The sequence below is a fragment of the Populus euphratica genome, unplaced genomic scaffold (genome assembly GCF_000495115.2).
Source record: "Populus euphratica unplaced genomic scaffold, PopEup_1.0 scaffold32.1, whole genome shotgun sequence".
In the NCBI taxonomy this organism is placed as follows: domain Eukaryota; kingdom Viridiplantae; phylum Streptophyta; class Magnoliopsida; order Malpighiales; family Salicaceae; genus Populus; species Populus euphratica.
This window is the reverse complement of record NW_011499861.1, coordinates 393,048-412,824: the sequence shown is the minus strand read 5'-3', so window position 1 is coordinate 412,824 and position 19,777 is coordinate 393,048. Positions and strand designations below refer to the sequence as shown.

At 31.5% G+C, this 19,777-nt stretch overlaps 2 protein-coding genes and 1 pseudogene across 2 annotated transcripts; 2 read left to right on the top strand and 1 right to left on the bottom strand.

The window, feature by feature from the left end:
- The first annotated feature begins 356 nt into the window (after window positions 1–356).
- On the top strand, window positions 357–2,903 carry LOC105124730 (aluminum-activated malate transporter 10-like). Its single transcript, XM_011024839.1, has 6 exons — window positions 357–912; window positions 1,045–1,185; window positions 1,299–1,571; window positions 1,653–1,756; window positions 1,835–1,978; window positions 2,100–2,903. Exons 1-6 carry the CDS (start codon window positions 573–575, stop codon window positions 2,574–2,576), a joined length of 1,479 nt encoding a protein of 492 aa, XP_011023141.1. The 5' UTR covers window positions 357–572; the 3' UTR covers window positions 2,577–2,903.
- Window positions 2,904–3,606: 703 nt separating this feature from the next.
- LOC105124729 (uncharacterized) lies at window positions 3,607–6,439 on the bottom strand (annotated as a pseudogene).
- Window positions 6,440–16,143: 9,704 nt separating this feature from the next.
- Window positions 16,144–16,770, top strand: LOC105124727 (calcium-binding protein KIC). Its single transcript, XM_011024837.1, has one exon. It carries the CDS (start codon window positions 16,217–16,219, stop codon window positions 16,628–16,630), a length of 414 nt encoding a protein of 137 aa, XP_011023139.1. The 5' UTR covers window positions 16,144–16,216; the 3' UTR covers window positions 16,631–16,770.
- Window positions 16,771–19,777: the final 3,007 nt, after the last annotated feature.

The window sequence follows — 19,777 nt, the reverse complement described above, 5'->3', positions numbered from 1 at the left end:
AGGAGCGCGAGGATATCGCTACAATTTATTAAGTATAGCCACAACGCGATGACGTTTACTGGCAAAAGCTGGACTAATTTTTTAAGGCCATGTCATGTTATCTCTTGTAGATGCGTGCTCTTTGTGCTCTTCTAAGAAAAGCATTGGCCCATAAAGAATTGCATATCTTCGGCCACTAACGTGTCAAACGTACCCTAGCTAGTTTTAATTTACCCACCAAGAACCACAGAAAGTTTCTTGTGCTACAATCTACCTTTGTACAGATTTACTTTTTTGAGGACCTAGCTAGCTAGGTACGGAGTAGAGGCTGGCATGTATATAAATGCTTTATTGGAGTTAACTAATCTCAGGTCTAACCAACAACCGAGCTATAGGTTACATGGAAAATAAGCCTATCAAAGCCTAGAACTTTCTGTTAGTGTTATTGAAATTTCTCTAGCTATATACATCCCTTTTGCTAGAAGACGCTGATATAGCAAAAATTGATTCAAAAGAACAAACCACTTGGCTACATCTATCAGATTTGTCCTACCAATCTTATCTTAACTTGCCATTTTTGTGAAGTTTTCAAAATGGTGATGGGAAACAGAGCTCCAAACAAACTGGAATGGAGGATAAATGTACGTAATGGGACATCAGAGATACTACAGCCTGGGTCTGGTTTAGTCCACAGAATATGGTCATGGTTGAAGGGTCTGCTAGGAGAATTCATGTTGAAAATTTGGAATTTTTTGGAGAAGGCTAGGAACATGGCGGTTGCTGAGCCTAAAAAGGTTATCCATTGTCTCAAAGTAGGGGTGACACTCACAATTGTGTCACTCGTCTACTATATGAGGCCTTTGTATGAAGGCGTTGGAGGGAATGCTATGTGGGCGATTATGACAGTTGTGGTGGTTTTTGAATACACAGTGGGTTAGTACTCCAAATTAAATCGCAGCGATTTGTGAGCTTTACTTTATTTTCTGTTTTTAAGTATAATATCTCCTTTATTAAGAACTACTACTCTAGGCTCGAAATAATAATCGCAACCTGTCTGTCTTGCAGGGGCAACACTATATAAATGTATTAACAGAGCAATAGGTACTTTCCTTGCTGGTTCACTTGGCGTTGGCGTTCATTGGGCTGCAAGTCACTCTGGAGATAAACTCGAGCCCATAATTCTTGGGATCTCAGTTTTCCTTCTTGGTGAGTTAGAATCTGTTCCCAAAGCAGACCTCCCCTTGCGATTCTTCCTTTTGTTTTCTGTCTTGTTCCATTTATGACTTGCGTCCGCTCACACACCTTTGTCTAAGTTACAGCTTCAGCAGCAACCTTTTCGCGGTTTATACCATCCGTTAAAGCCCGATTTGATTATGGTGTTTTGATTTTCATCCTGACCTTTAGCTTAGTGTCCGTTTCTGGTTATCGCGTGGATAAATTGATTGATGTTGCACATCAGAGGTTGTCCACAATTGCTATTGGGGCCTCCCTTTGCGTTCTCATATGCATGTTATTCTATCCAATCTGGGCTGGCAAAGAGCTTCACAATTTGATTCATCGTAACCTGGAAAAGCTTGCTGATGCATTAGATGGTATGTGCACACAGCCAACCATGAAAATTGAATTCATTTATTTCAACAGAATGGCAATATAACTGCTAACATGAATTGCAGGATGTATTGCTGAGTACTTTACAGACAGCAGTGCTGGAGATTCTTGGAAGAAAATTGGAGGCTATAAATGTGTTCTTAATTCAAAGGCAGCTGAGGATTCTATGGTAGGTTGCTAATCAACCCAAGTCAATTTTAAGTGAACTTGTTGCAATGGTTGATAAACTTCCCTTTAAAATGTGTAGGCTGGCTTTGCAAGATGGGAGCCTGCACATGGTAGATTCAACTTCCGGCATCCATGGAAGCAGTACCTGAAGGTCGGGGCGTCACTGCGAAGCTGCGCATACTGCATTGAAACTCTCGATGGTTGCCTAAACTCAGAAATTAAGGTAAAAGCCTGAAAATGGAACTCACTTCTATCCAAGTTTTCAGGTATTCTTGCCTCCGTACTCTCATGTACTTTCTCCTCTCCAGACTTTTAATACTGGAAACATTAATGTTTGGCAACAGGCACCTGAGCTTCTAAGGAGGCATCTCAGTGATGCCTGCATCACATTGAGCTCCTCTGCTTCGTTTGTCTTGAAAGAATTGGCCGCTACAGTTGAGACCATGAGAAAATCATCAGAAATAGACTTGTCAATTGAAGAGATGCAATTTGCAGTACTAAAACTTGAAAACGCCATGAAATCTCTTCCTAACCACCTTGCTGCCACACCATCCTCAACATCGGATGGAGATGCCAAAACAGAGCCTATCAGAAAAACCGCTACACGATCATCTGTCATGGAGATTCTTCCACTAGCAACATTGGTATCCGTGCTAACAGAAACGGCAGCAAGAATCAAAGAAATTGCTGATGAAGTCAATGAGCTTGCAAAGCTTGCAGATTTCAAGCCTCCTAACACCAAAAAGGCTAGCCAAAGCCAATCCAGCAACCAAGTTGACGAGCCATCAAACAATGAAGAACGCACCAAGGGTCTGGGATAATCCTGATTTCACTGTCCATTAACTCCTGTTGTTTCTGGTAGAAAACTAATGAAGCACACAGTACTCTACAGCAAAGCAGATCGTAATTGCCAAAACTTTTTAAGCTATGCTTAAAGAAACCTTATTTTCAGTTGCCATGCGTAAAAAGCAACTTCTGTCCTTACTCTCCCAGGATGTACTCGTGCTGGTCATTTAAGCACTTATCTCCCACTGGCATGTTAATTTAACTCACAGGTTGTTTTGAAAGACTCGTTTCATTGCTTGCTTAGGGCAATTGCCTGGAACCAACCAACTTAATTTATGGATTCCACCTGGGAAATCTTTTGTCATGCGTATTGCATCATCAAATCTTTCATGGCTATTCAAATATAATATGTTGAAAAATATCACAGAACAAAAATGATAATGTTATCGAATTCCAGAACCCTGTATTGCAGTACACGTCGGGTGAATCATTTTGTAGGTCGGTGGTCCATTCAACTAGATTCTTGAGTTCGAAAGAAACGAATGACGAATCCACTAACTACGCAAAACATAGAATGCATAGGATCCCAGAAGTTTAAATGTTTTTCCTTAAAAAAAAAAGAGTCAAATTAGAGAGAATCCAAATCAATAGAGACAAAAAATGCCAAAGAGAAAATTAACTCTGTTATTCTGTTCCAAATAGAAATTGAGAAAATTTTTAAAGTTTTGTTTTTATTTAAAATTATTTTAATGAGCTGATATTAAAAATATTTTTTAAAAAAAATATTATTTTAATATATTTTTACATAAAAAACATTTTAAAACAAACTCCACTAAACTCGCATATTCTCTTTCTGCAGCTGGCTACATACAAGTAATGTGATATAATAATAATAAATAAATAAATAAATAAATAACCCTGCGCTGAAACGAGAAAAATGCCACCCAGGACATTTCACCATCAAACGATGTTATTACCAAGACGTTTTCTGCACAAGATACTGGCATGTTCTACATAAGTTTGTAAGATTATAATGATGCAAGGTTCATGCTTTAGATATTGTGCATAACCAAGTTTATCACTCAATTTATTGGATAATGATCTTGCCACTTCAAGTACAGGCAGCAGGAACCGCATCTGTTACGCCTGATGTCCAAAAGCGGAGAAACACGCTCCCATGGCTTTGACAAACCACTAAAGTTGAAAGATCAAATTTCAAGAGTAGATAACTATAACAGACCAATACAGGCCTTCAGAGGGTGAACTTGATTTATCACACAGCCAACAGCAACCGATTTACCAAGAATGATGAAAACAACAAACTCCCATGTACATGCACTAACATCAGTGAATTCTTATAATGGAGACTACCAATGACATACATATACACGCATCTTGACGTACAAAGAGATGAAATTCACATCACCTGGCAATCATTGCACCAGTAGCATCATCATCTTCAGGTGCTTCCTCCAAAGGGCCAGCCCAGCTCAGTTTCATAGCCAAGTCCTCCACGGCCACCTTGATTACATCACTACGGACACCTATATCAGTAGCATATCTGCTCATGCAGAACATTCCAGCTGTTACCGTAGCAACACCAACAGGGCTAGGTATTAACAGGTTTAAAGGAGATGAAAGAACTGCAGCCAATGGAGCACCAATAACAGTAGAAGCTTGACCACTTCTTCCAACCCCCAGCCTGTCCATTACCAGAAGACCTGTCTTGCAGTACTTGCAAAATCCTCGCAGTTGTTATGAAACACGTCGTAATTGCCAAATCCATTTTGAAGAAGATACATTGCTCTGTGGATAACAGTTTCTGGGGGGTCAGATGCTGCAGTAGTGCATGTGCCTCCACGTGCTTTTGCAAGAAAAACAGTAGGAGGCACCCCATACCCAAAGCAGTAAAGAGATCCTTTTTTGAGGAAGCAGTCCAGGCATGAGAGGACTACATCACTATCAAGTTGTCGGAATCCACAGTCAGGAAAGGTTTCACAGGATGATGGAATGCTTGACATTGAATTATAGAAGTCAGAAGATGTATCAGAGCTTGAATTTGCATTCTGCCTAGGAGTAAAATGGACCACCTTGCTTCCACCAACAAAGATGCCTGCACAATCAAATAAAAAAATATAGCCTCTGCTATATGTCTACCTACGGAATAGAATGCTACGATCAAACAAGATTACCATTGGCCATTTAAAACCTGCCCAACTGCAGCTGTAACTCATTAACAGGACAAATGCAATATAAAAAGTAAATGATATGGATAACAATTTTAATTGAACAAAAGGTGAGCTTGAGCGTGCTTGTTAGGCAGTAAATGCTATTTAAAGTAACTATTTATTTAAAATCATTCAGCATAAGAAAATGCAATTCCAGGTCAATAACTGCTTGAATTTACTCTAAACCCTCACATGGAGTTTTATACATGAGAGAAGCCCAAGTCAGAGATAAGTACATAACAACATTAAGAGCTAAACCCAAGAGAAAGCACAAACAACTTTAAGAGCTAAACTCAAGTTAGAGAAAAACACAAAACATCTTTAAGGAAATACAAGTTACAGCTAAGTTTATAACTATTAGAGTTGATACATGAGATTAGTTGGTGAAAATTATATTGTGTGAATGGAAACTCTACAGAACAATTAGTTGAGAACACTTAGAAACGAATTGCAAATCTATTGATTCAAGACCAAAATTAATGAATAATACCAGACGCAGGTGACACGGATTAACACCCCTTTCTCATTATGAGCTAAAGACGAGCTGGGCACATAGCCCATAGCTCTAAAATGCCCGTGAAAAGCAGCTTCCAAGAACACTAATATAGGGATGTAATTGACAAGAATCAAATGGTGGTGTCATATGACACTAATGTAGCTGAACAGCCACTGACCAACGAACTTGTTCACGTCACTAGCCATGTAGCCCTAGACATCTTGAAAGGCTAATTTACTATTACCAAAGAAGCAAGGAGTACAGATGTGCACAAGTAGCTCCCCACAATTTTCCACAAGAAGCTGTTGTAACAAAGGCACGTAGGCATTATGCAAAAATCTAAAAGCACAATTTAATCCTGATGGTAGGCATTCAGCTTCCAATTCCCTAAGGCAACACAGAGCAGTCACAACCAAGGAGATACAGACAAAGATTCAGCTAAGGGCTGAGGACCACTAAAAAGAGCACATTTGAACATTTTCCTATAATCAAAGGTACGGCCCATTTATGCAAAACTACTGCTCAACACCAATCTTCATGCTGATGGTGTTATTTCCATCAATCAACGCCCTAAAGTTATACCAAGATAATGTCATCACTCTTTAAGTATCTTCCTAATCTCCCCGCTACAAAGCATAACAAAAAAATGTGTAAGAAGGAAAGGTAAATAAACAACCACCAAGAAATCAAAATGCAAGCAAAACGATGACATAAGAGCTAAATGAGCACCAAATGTTAAGACAGTGACGTCTCTAGTTTTACTCTTATCAAACGATAAACATGATGAAGCATAACCTTGCAATAAAAGAAACTTCAACTTGCGCCCATCTCTAAATTCTCAAAGAAGGATTTGATTTCCTATAAAAGTCCAAATGCGAATTATATGAGCACTTTTAGATATCACTCGTGAACCCAATCCAACCTAATTAACATCCACAGCCCAGAAGCAAGAAAAAAATACAAAAAATAAAAATAAAAACTTCGAATGAGAATTACATAAGAAAGACCCACATTGCAAAACCCAGAAAGAAGAAAAAAGAGATGAGATACCATGGTGAGAGTACGTGAAAACAGCTCTGTAAGTATAGACATGATCCCCTGGTTTGATTGCACTTCTCTCGACTCTATGGCTAAGGAAACCCATCTCTCTCCTCTCTGTTACGCCACTAGTAAATTTTACTCCAAATCCAAAGAAACAGCACAGTACCTGCTACTCGGGTGTTTTCGAGTGTATTTCTTAACGCGGTAGCTTTTTTATTATGATTTTTTAAAAAATATTTTATAATTAAATTAAGATTAATTTTATATTTATATATGTTTGGTTAAAATTATATTTAAAATTAAAGTTAAGAAAATAATTTAATATATTTGGTTAATAATACTTTTTAAATTAAAATTATAAAATAAGTAATATATATATATATATATATATTAGTTGTTTTAAATTTAGATATTATAAATTTAATAACTACTATTACATCATAAAATAAATAATGTTGTATATAAAATATTTTTTATTTTTTCATTAAACTATTTACAATCATATTACGTATAAAATTTATTTGATAAGAATTACAGTTTTAATAATTTTTTCAAGGTGTACCAAAATTAGATAAAATATTATTAGGAATAAAATTGATATTACAGTGCGAATGAATTTTATTCACTTTACACTTTCAAGAAAAAAATATTATTTACATGATAGTGCAAATAAATTTAATTTATTCTAAACTATTTTTTTTTAAACTGTTCAAAAAATGAACACACTGTAAAAAAATTCACTTATTGCACTTAGCATTGCTTAAAACCTAAAAATAACTTTAAACTAATTCTATTTACAAGTTTGTTGAGAAATTTTATCATGAAGATTTCAATGAATAAAAGATGTATTATTTAATATCTCAGCTAGAACATTATCAGATTGACGTGATTTATCATGTGAGCTTACAAAATATATCTACAATTTCTGAATTATGTCGAGGATTAGCTGAAACAAATAAGTTGCAGTACTATCATTTTGATTGACATGTTGATTCGTCTTGTTTTAACGTTGCTTATTTTCACTATCATTATAGAGCGAATATTTTCAGCTACGAAACATGTTAAAATTATGCTTCGCAATAAAATAAGAGATGAGTTCTTAGTAGATTTTATGATGATGTACATTTAACGAGAGCTTGTTAAAGATATTTATTCAGATTCGATCATAAATGAATTCTATTATACAAAATATCGAAAGGTGCAACTTTGATAATATAATTTATTTTTATTTTTATTTTAAATTTTATGTTCTTTAAATTTTATTTTATTTTTATATTTTTTATTATGTATTTGAATTAAAACTTTATTGTTAACTTGACGAATTTATTGATCTTAAAAAATAATTTATATATATTTATATCATAGGAGAAGAAAAATTTCCATCTTTGTCCTTTGATATGTTGATCTAAAAGTAGAAGTTGATGCAATACTAGGATGAAAGAGGATGCATTGGAGGCTGCTAGAAAGAGATGGTCAGAAAATAATAAGTTGGTTGTCCATTGATTAATAGAACCTGTCACAAAAATGATTGTTTATGTGTTTTTCTTCTATCTTGTTTATATTAACTTTCACCATTACTTTGCTCAAGGGTTTTAATATATATATTTAACTGAATTCTATTTTAGTTACGACTCTTTTTAGTGGAAGCTGTGATCCTTGGGACTTCATTTAGTGCTCTGCGAGCTAATTTCTTTGTGGACTTTGTTTGTAAGAGCGAGGTACTGTATATAATTGTCCTAACTTGCTGGTATTTTTACATGGTACCTGACCTCTCATATTTTCGTCATGACTTACCATTATTACTGCTAGAGTAAAATGTTGATTTTATTTCAAGCATTGTTTTGCGCGTAAAAGGAGATATATTGTCCCCAGTCAAGGTCCGTAGGAGAAATTGGAAGCAAGGCATCAAGGGTTTGCAGTCGAGTCCATGCAAGTTTCAATTCTTGTTCTTTGTTGTTTTATATATAATTTCATAATCTGATATCAGGTATTGCCAAATAATTTGGAGAAGAAGCATTTCCAATCGACATTGATGTCTTAAAATTGTAGCATCGAAGACAGAAAGGCCTGTTGGACTCAACTTTCAATCATATAAGAATGGAAACTTGAAACAAGCGAAATATCTGAGTATAACTGATGAGGCTTACAAGGCACAGCGTGGATGACACAATTCTGCAATAAATGTCGAAACCTTAAAAGTAACTAGCTAATAGGGGTAATATAATATTTTCATAAGGTTTCATTAGTCATTATCACGTTAAATAAAGCCATTTTTTTTTATATAGATTTTTAAAGTCCAATAAAATGACCTCATAACCTTAAAAGTTAAAAAAGTTTAACTTGAAACAAGCGAAATATCTGAGTATAACTGATGAGGCTTACAAGGCACAGCGTGGATGACACAATTCTGCAATAAATGTCGAAACCTTAAAAGTATCTAGCTAATAGGGGTAATATAATATTTTCATAAGGTTTCATTAGTCATTATCACGTTAAATAAAGCCATTTTTTTATATATTTTTAAAGTCCAATAAAATGATCTAATAACCTTAAAAGTTAAAAAAGTTTAACTGACATTACTGTCGTTTTCATATTTTAATCTTTTTTTTTCTTTTATAATCTAGCTGATAAAGAGGAAAATCAACAATTTATTAAATATAAATATTATTTTTAACAATTTGCTAACGTTGCATTTTTGCATCAGCACAAAGGCTCTCGCCACGCAATTCAGGTGGCATGTGAGAAGCTATTAGAAGGCTAAATGGTGGCTTTCGATGTAGTTTTCAAATAGTCTCAGCAGCCCCTTTATTCTAGGAGAACATGTGTGGATAACAGATTTTTAATTTGATGCCAAGAAACTTTCTTTTTATTTTTATTTTTTTCTCTTTCTTTTTTGATTTCCACAACTAACCTTCTACATTTTCAAAACAGCCCTTTAAATTATTTTTTCTTTATATTTAATTCATATTTTTTTATTACTATTTGTTTTAGTTAAAATAATTTATGATATTAAATTATTTTTTTTACAATCTCATCCTCCTATAATTTTTTTCTCAATTAGATTTGATTTGTATTCTTTTAATTGCTATTTATTTTATTTGATATAATTTTAAAATTGACTCTTTTTTTACTATTTCATTCTCCTTCAGGTTTTTTTATCATATTTAATTCTCATTATTTTGGTTGCTATTTTTTTTTTACTTTGAAAAATTTCTTAAATGGATCTTTTTTTTTTATATCATCCTTGAATATTAAATCTAGGGTTTTACAGGTTGCAAGTTTAAGAGATAAACCTAATTTTAGAAGATTTACTCATATTTACTTAGTTTTTTTTTCTTTTTCTAATCTCATATCTTTTCCGTTTCATTCTTCAGCATATATTTAATTGGATATTGAACTTGTTATATTTTTTTTATTTGCTTTCAATAAAATTTTCAATAGTTTTGAAAATGACTCGGTTTATCTTAAAAATATTTATTTTTTATTTTTTGTTAAATTTAATTTTTTTTAAAGAAATTAAAAAGGCTTAGGAACATGGGCTACCCTAGAGCCATGCGTCTAGTTCTTTTTTGCTTTTTTTCTTTTTATTTTTTTATTATTTTTGTTTTTCAATTTGATCATTCACAATTATATCTTTATTGATTTTTCTTACTTAATTATTTTTTAATTTTATCTTTTAATATTTTATTAATTTTTAATTGGATACCATAATTTATTTTGGTTTGATATTTATAGGTTTGTTGGGATCTCAAACAAGTGTTTCCATATTTAGCTGGTTCTTAATTTTACGAGTATAGGCTTTTCTTATCATATGGTACAATAAAAAAAATATAAAAAAAAGTGTTGAACTCGATTAAATCTATAACTTAGATTATGAATTTAGTTAGTTAACTTCAATTGGTTAGAAATTAGATTTTATAATTTTTTTTGGCAACATATATAATTATCAATCCATTTAATAAATGCAAGCATATATTTTTAAATTTATAATTGATATTTTTTATGCCAAAAAAACATATATAAAATGTCATCATATTCATTTTTTTGGGTTGAAAGAAAAATTTATCCAATTAGATGTTAGATAGCTAATTTCATTCAATTGGTTGTCATTATTATTTTTCATGTGATGTCACCATGTGGTGAAAAATATCGTAATTAGTTACTGATATTAGGGTGTGTGTGATCTAAGATTGGTAAGTATTTATCTAATGGAAAATTCCGCATAGAAAACCTTATTGTTAGTATCTTTTCGCAGAAAGTAGGGAATTGAAATTTTTGTATCTTATTGTTGGTGTCTATCTTATTGGGAAGTGAGCGGATTGAAGATGATCTTCAGCGTCATTGAGAAAAATCTTTTTGGTAGTTTCTGGGTAGCTTCCTGTTATAACTACAAGTGATCATTCAAAAGATCATTCTGGTGAAAAATATTGTATTGATAACTGATATTTGTGTGTGAACGGATTGTATGCTATGCGGTGAAGCCTAGTTTTTCTAGCTTATTACTATATCAACTCTAGATGTTATATTGCAGGCCGGATTAAAAATATTTTAATGTAAAAAAAATATTTAAATGTTGTTAATATTTTTTAATTAAAAAAATTAATAATGTGTGAAAATTTATTTAATGGGATTTGGTTGTTTTGAAGAGTCTAAAAATAACATAAATGACTAGTAAAAATATAATTTGAGTAAAAATAAATATTTAAGATAAGGTTTTTTAATAAATATTTAGACGGTAACATATTTTATCAATTCGAGTTAGTTTATTAGTCTATATTCCAAGTCATAAAATTACGATAATTTTATAAAAAATAAATCAAAATAAATTACAAAATTAATTTTCAATAAATCTAATGTTTAAGGATAAAAATAAAAATAAAAATAAAAAAAGCACAAAAAAATAACTTCAATCAATCTGAGTAAACCTGTTAAACTCACAACCAGGTTATGAGACTAGGATAATTCAATAGAAAGCAACTTAAAATAAATTATGAAGTTTAACCCTCAATCAACTGGGTGTTAAAAATTAAATTGAAAAAATCAATTAAAAAAGACAAAAAAAAACAACTAGAGTCAACAAGTGTTAGCCTGTCAAACTCATGATCTAAGTTATGAGATGATAATAACTTCTTAGAAAGTAGACTAAAATAAATCATAAAACCTAATTCTTAATCAATCCAATATTAAAAAATAAAATTAAAAAGAAAAAAAATCAATTGGGAAAAAAAAAAACCTTAAGTCATCCTATTAAACTTGCAGTCTGAGTTATGAGTCTAAGATAACTCATAAAAAGTAAATTGAAAAGATTTATGACATTCAATCCCCATTAAACCTAATGTTAAAGAATAAAATTAAAATTTCAAAAAATAGTATTATATAAGAAAAGGTACATAATAGAAACCCCTCCTTCTTTAGTTTTTTTTTTATATGTAATTATTGATAAGTCTACAATATCATGAATTTTTTTGTCAATTCCGTTAGAAAGTCCTAAACACATATGGTTGTGAAGATCCTTATTAAATTAACGATGGAATTTTCATTATATTTTTTTTTTATTTTTGTTCGTTTTTATAATCTCTAATCCTATTATTATCACCTAAACACACAATAACAACAACCAACCAATCACAATAAAAACATATATCAAAAACAAAATATGTTTTCATTCAAATCTCACATTACATTTATATAGTTCACAATAATAATGTAAAAATTATTCCATACACAATTGATTTTTAAGCAAAATTTATATATCAACAACATATTAAAATTTCTAAAATTCTGAACCAAAAATTCTAAGAGAAAGAGGAAAAGGTAAACTCATATATACATTCATTTAAGCTCAACACATCCTAGTTTCTTGTTGGAGTTCTACTCTTATTTCTACCCTCATGTTTGTTCTAAGATTTGCTCTCATATCTTTTCTTATTTCTACTCTAATATTCACCTCAATACACAATTATTTCTGAATTCTTTTTTGTATCAATTCATCTAAGCTATGTGATGCATTACTTGGGTTGGAATGAGTTGTGTCTATAGTTAAAACAATTTGATCTACCTTTTTTTCTTGGAAAAATACCATAAGCATACCAGAAATTTTATTCTTATAGGATCCATGACTTTTAATATCCTCTAATCACAGCTGAGATTCCACAGTTATGGGTGGAAGATGGGTGGAAGCGTGTTTACCAGATTCCACAGTTATGATTGTTGAAATTTTAATTATTTTAATTATTTTATTTCATTATTGTTGCTATCAGGAATTACTAAAGAAAATTATTTATGGAATTTTTTTGTTGCAATTTCAGTCAAGATTTGTGTTGCCTTTTTTCTGATTTTCTAATAGTAGTGATCCATCTAGATGTCATTATAAAAAAAGAATAAGTGAAAAAGGAAGGTATAAAATGAGGTGAATAACATATAATATTGGTACTGACATAGACACAGTATGAAAACAAATATGAACAATTAAATTAATAGACCCAATTCAAATGTCTAATTGTATTACAAGAACCTAAACCTTGTGGGGAAAATATTATAGATATGCCTTAGAATATTGTGGATTTTAATAATAAAATTATGATTTTATTATTGTCCGGAAAATTTGACTAAAAAATCAAATGAATTTGTCTTGAGAGGTTTAGTGGTCTTTTCCAATGAGGTTAATTTTTCTTTCTTTATTTGTTTGGGGAAACAATGTTTTTTCCTTTTTTAATAATAGTAAAATTAATGTTTTAACCTTAAAATTTTAAAAATTAGAACATTTGGTCCAAGGGCTTGATATGAATTTCATTTCCATGACTCCATTACCCTTACCATCCAATTTTTTTTTGTCCTAACTTCAAGAGCTTCGTAGTAGTAATTTCATATTAGTTTTTTTTTGTTATTATTGTTTAGTCCTAAGGGCATTTTAGTCTTTGTATAAAATAAATAAAAGGAAAAGGAAAAGGTTGGTGATACATGTCTGACAAGTGTCAGTCGCTTTGCCGCCTTCAGATAATGTGTAGTGGCATTAATCGTGCTTCCACCGCATCATTTGATTTGTATAAGCATCCTTTATTATATAGATGGCACGTGTATGGTAGTTCAGTCTGATTTAGTGCAAATTTGCTTTTCTTTTTTTCTTTTTTTTCTCTTTCTTTTACCTTGATTTACACGTTATCTCTTGAAAAAATCATATCAGTTCTTCAATTTCTGACCCCTTTAAATTTAGTCCATTTTCTCTTAAGTGTAATTTTTAAATTTGAAGATATTATTTTAATTTGAAAATTATTTTCAATTTCATCATTCTTTAATTTTTTTTCATCTTTCATATTTGGTCCTCTATTCTTTTAATTGCTATTTTGTATTTTAGATGATTTATAAAATTGATTTCTTTTTGTGATTTCATCCTCCAATTTTTTTGTATCAGGTTTGATCCTTCTTTTAATTTCTAATTTTATATCTTGACAAGTTTTTTAGATTGATTTTTTTTTTAGCTTTATTATTTAATATTAAATTGGCTGGTATGCACATTCTTGATTAAACTCGGGTTTGAGATTTCACGAGTTGTAATATTTTTTTTATAATTTTATCCTCAACATTAAATTGGTTAGGAAGTGACATTCTCGATTAAACCCGAATATAAGATTTCACAAGTTATAATTTTGAAATATTAACTCAAATTTAGAATATTCGCTTAAGTTTTCTTTGTTTTTCATGTTGTTAAATTAGGGATACCTTTTTTATACTATTAAATTGACTAAACTTATATTTTGCTTCTTTTATGTTATTTTGGAATATTATCTTAGCATTGCCTTAACATTTTTCTCCTTACATCCAAAAATGTTTGCCTCAGCCCGCATTGTTGTGTCGGCCACCAATGTAGGTTTACTGGAGACACTTTTTTGTCATTTTTTAATTCCTTGTTTTTATTCTCTTCCAACCTTCAATATTTTGTTCATTATTATTAAGCTTTTTAATTTATTTCGATGTAAGTTTTATGGTTTTATCATTCTCTCATATTTCATGTCAAGTATTTTGTAGGTTAACAATGACCCGGGTCAATTTGATGTGTCGATGTCTTAATATTATTTTTAAAAAAGTATGTATTTAATAGGTCACCAATTAAGCATTTTAAAAGCGTTTCAATCAACCTGCATCATTTTTATTATTTTTTTAATGCAAAAAAAAAAATCAGCTCACCATGTAGCATGGTTAAAAAAAATTAGAACAAACTATTCGATGACGAAGACAACAACTGATGAGCTGATGGAGTTTGTAAGCCTAGGAAAGAAAAACTATGCATGGAGAAACAATACAACTTAGTTTCAACTATCTTCTCATTTAGATATTAGGGAATGATATAAATAATATATTATTCAATCCTGTAAATTTTTAAGCTAAACTAGTTCTTTGGCATGCTCACCAAACACAAAATAAATCATATATCGAACGTCGACTTCCAGATTCTAATAGCTTAAATTTTTTAATCCAATTGATTCTTTATAAAATTACATCAGACACAAAACCACTTGTTCAAGATTAATCCAAGGCGCGCTAATACGTGCGTGGTCCCAGCAAGTCACATTCCCATTGATTATGGCGAAAAAGAAACAAACGATTGTTTTATTCAGCTTACCCACCCTTCTTATCGAATCACTTGCATGTTCTTATCTTAGTTGTTATCAAGGGTACGAAAGTCTCTCGGCTTTATGTGTGTTTGAAGCTTAACTTTCTTGCTAAGCTTGTTTTGTCTTTCATTTGAGAAAATTGTGGGGGTTTTTTATATCTTTTGTCATTAAGCTGACGAGGGTCAGTACAGTTTTCCTAAATAAATAATCTTATGGCACTGGTATTAAGTTGGGAAGCAATTAGCATATCACGACTCGAGATCAAGAGTTGAGAAAATTCATTTTCGAACGGAATTGTGCAGATTTCCGGATGATCTGGCCAGGATCTCATACTCACCAAGAGTCTTCTTGGAAGCAAGTTTTTGTGACATTCAATTTTTTATAGGTATCTCCCCTAATTAAGGTTCAGTCACCATGGAGAGCAAGCACTTAATGAATGATTAATTGATTACTAGTTACTAATAATGATGGAATTATATATATATATATATATATATAAAATAAAAAAAACCCGCTCATGGGTTACAACTAGTCACAAGCCTGCACAGAACACGAGTAATAAGCATCAAGCATGTGAAATGAATTGCTACCAATCTGGAACGGTAAGTAATTGAATCAATAACAAATCGGATGGGACATATTAGTTGAGCATGTCATGGACGGAGAACAAATAAATTGAAGAATCTAAACATCATATTGATGGAGAAAGAAAGAGAGGGAGAGAAAGAACAGGAACCTTCACAGAAGCACACCACGCGGATATTTTAAGCAAATCATTCCACCAATTATTAAGATTACGTCTACAAGTCCTATGTTCCCCTCCAAATGAACCTTCCTAGAAACCTCTATTGTTGGAATAAATTAAAGAAAATAATTTAAAATGGTCGCATCACCACAGAACTTGTAATGTGCAGAATGCCTCTTTCTTGATATATGTGTCCTAGCCCCTGAACCAGACCGTCCATTTACATGAGCAGTGGATAGATATCGAGGCGTTCGATTTCTTCTCAGCTTCGCTAGAAACTGCCCAGATGATATGGGTCCATATAGAAAAGCAATGACACTTTTCCATGCTCGTAAAAGGCGGGATAAATAATTCTAGAGATATAGTCTGGATTTATTTAAAAATTATTAATTTGAGTTATTAAAGATTTGTTTAATTGTTAATTTTAAAATTTTAAAAAATTAAATTGATATGGAGACCCATGATTATAAAATTAATATAATAAAACCAAAAAAGGCCGGATAAATCTGTCAACCTTAGCACGCCCTTGAGGCCTTTATATATACATCTATACATGCCCACACCACACTCTTGTTTATACCCACTGATTTTCTCATCTAAAGAAATGGAGAAGGATCACAATGGGATGAAAACTGCAACAAGCAGTGAGTATCAGGACTTGTTACCGGTGATGGCGGAGAAACTTGATGTAGAGGCTTTTGTGTCTGAATTATGTGGGGGCTTTCGTCTTCTGGCAGACCCTGAAAAAGGGTTGATTACATCAGATAGCCTGCGAAGGAATTCGGCGCTTCTAGGGATGGAAGGGATGACGAAGGAAGATGCGGAGGCTATGGTGAGAGAAGGAGATCTTGATGGAGATGGAGTACTCAATGAAACAGAATTTTGTACTCTGATGGTGAGACTCAGTCCTGAGATGATGCAGGATGCTGAAACCTGGCTCAAGAAAGCACTAGAAAACAAGAATTAAGGAAATCCTCGCCTTGATCTTTCCTGTTGTATTAACTTAAAAAGAGGTTGTCTCTTTATGATTATGTTGTATGAGCAGGTTCTTGTTGATGAGAATGAAGTTCGATTGAAAGTATATGCAGGGTAACATTTTTGTCCTTACAGGAGCTGCTCTCAGGATAGCGGAAACCCCCCTCACTGAAAGGGACACAAACTCGCGTGGCATATAGCGTGTATAACGGATAGAAAATTAGAGAAGACTCTCTATATTATATTAAAAATTTCAATAGTTTAAATCTGAATGTTTTTAAAATGAACCAGATATTATAGATCTCAATTTCTTTTGATTCCTAATTTAAATTTACCTAGCTAATAGAATCCCTAGCTTTAGGATTCTCATGCTGTAAAATTTTAATTAAATTAAAAGTTATAATTTAAATAGTAAAAAGAATTCAAATATAACAAGAAAAATAAAAATAATATTGTACAGTAACTTTAAACCGTGTTTGAAAACTCTCTTGAAAGTTATAACTCAATAGAAATAACGATCTTTAAATTTTGTATCTAACATTTCAGCTAAATTTAACAATTAAATTAAAAGTTATTTTTATTTTATCAAACAACATCTTAAACTCTTTTTAAACTTCTCATAATCTAAAAAATCTTAATAATTAAATAAATAATACAATAAGCAATATCATACCAATAATGATGAACAAAGAACCCCGTGTTAGTCCCATCTACTTCCAAGAACCACACATTAGTCTCATCTACTTATAAGGGGAACAAATACTTCCAATAATGCATTGTAACCAATATATTCATAAAGTAGCTTATTTTCACGTATATACTTGAAAATTTAATTTATGATGTGTGTATAATAAATAAAAAAATTTATATATTACAATATATTTTTTGTTCTTATAAAGTCCACTTATAGTTAATTCACATTCTTGTACTTCACATTTGACCTCCTCATCCTCATTACAAAATATTAATTTATGAACTTATTTGATTTTTTCTTCACCATTAATGGATAAAACATTGACATGTAGAATAGTACTTGCAACAATATTGTTATTGTCACTAAAATAATGTTGAAATTGTCTGCTTTGAAGAGACAACCCCTTTTTCCATATTTTTTTTTTTCTATTTGAGAAAGTTCAACAAAAGACAAATAATAACAATTTATTTATCTATTTACCCAATATAAAATCTCTTCAAAATTATCTTGTCTAAACTTCATAATTGATGATTGTCTAAAATCTTGCGATGATAGAATTAAAGGCATGTCAATATAAGTTCTAAAATCTAGAAATTTAAACTATCATTCTCTAGCACTACAAGAAAGTTTGTATATGATTAGTCCTAGTTTTGTATGATAAAAAAGCTTGTTGAAATTAAAGTAAGTTTCCAACTCTATCATTTAGTTAATAAATCTTTTTATCAAAAAATTTCCATCATAGAAAGGAATATTATCGAATTCAATAATAGGTATAGGTCCAATATGCCTCAAGATAAATCTTTAAGCAAATTCTTCTTCTTTTCACAATTCTTATTTATGTCTCCTAATAGCCGAGCAAGGCCTACTATGGTGTGCTCTAAAAGATCTATTCTTTGTTCATGAGCTAGCAAAAAACAATCTAGTTTCTGCTACTTACCTGCAATTCGCTCGCTAAAAAAAGATATTTCAGGGATTTGTATTCTAGGTACATCAAAAAGATTGAACATTATAGGTCAACATTCTAAGTCAAAAGGACTAAAATTAACTTACATACAACAATTCTAAAATGTTTAGAGAGGAGGTTGAATAATTGATAGGCTTGTCCTCTCTTAAAAGGCACTAATTAGGTGACTCACACTACATTGCAAACCAACTTTTTTTTTTCATAAACAATATCAAAACAACTTAAGATTGAAGCATTGTGTCTATCAACAAATAGAGAACCAAGAGCATGGGGCCCAGTATTGCAACCAGACCTAAAGCTTTTAGGTCTGGCTGCAATGCCAAGCCCAATAGCGTTGGGTCTGGCTGCAATGCTAGATTCAATATTAATATCTATAATATTAATAATAATATATAACTTGTCTATCCAAGTTCATATATTTTTTAATCTCTTTAAAAAAATTTATGGTTTTTCTTCAAAAGTAATAATATTTTTTTCAAATTTAATAATAATAATTATTATTTTACCCTTCAGATCAAATCTATGGTTGTTTTTCAATATTAATAATATTATTTTTAAATTTATTAATTATTACATTATAATTATAATTATTGTCGCACTTGTATGGTGTCGCGACGATCGTTCACCATCAAGGTATTATGTGTCTATTTAGCAAATGCGAAGAAACAATAAATTTTTATCTCTTATTAGTGGAAAGATGGAATGGGAGTTGCTATCTAGTATTTTGGTTACTAGAAACCCTAACTGGTTTTAGAGATCGGGTATGGGGATTGTTGCGTAAAGAGAAGGTATTAGCACCCCAAATACGTCTTACCTAAGGTAAGTTGCATTATTTTATTTTTTGATATATGCTATGGTTTTATCGTATTTCTAATTGTTGGTCAATCTACTGTTTAAGAAAAGTCCTCATCAGTAAGGAGATTTAGCTTATCATATAAAACTTAACCGTTCTAACGTCAACAAAAGAACTACCTTTGGAATATCGAGAATATGTTTTACATGTAAGTTCATAATCCCACGTACTAAAACAAAACAAAATATTTTTTTGGTTTTTTTTGAAATATTGACCTAGTTCTCATGACTTTAATAAACTAGTTATTAAAGCCAAAATACATGCTAAAATATATTTTTGAATTTTTTTATATGAAAATACAATATGATTTTTTTAGCTTTTGAGAGATTTGGCCATATGGATGAAACAAAAAAAAGTTAATGAAAACTAGGTATTTTTATACCGGATTTGTATCTTTACAGCATAAAAATACAAACCAATATTAAGCAAAATTTAGTAGAAAAAATCACAATTCTTTGAAAAAAAAAATTAGAATTGGGTCGACCCATTAAACAGTGGATCTCTCCACTGTTCACTAACACTGGAGCACCCGACAAAGAACAAAGAGGGGGGAGGAGGAGGGAGAAGTAGACATGTGGCTGCTCACAATGCTATTACTGGTGGTGGCAATGGCTGGGAAGCCCGGTGG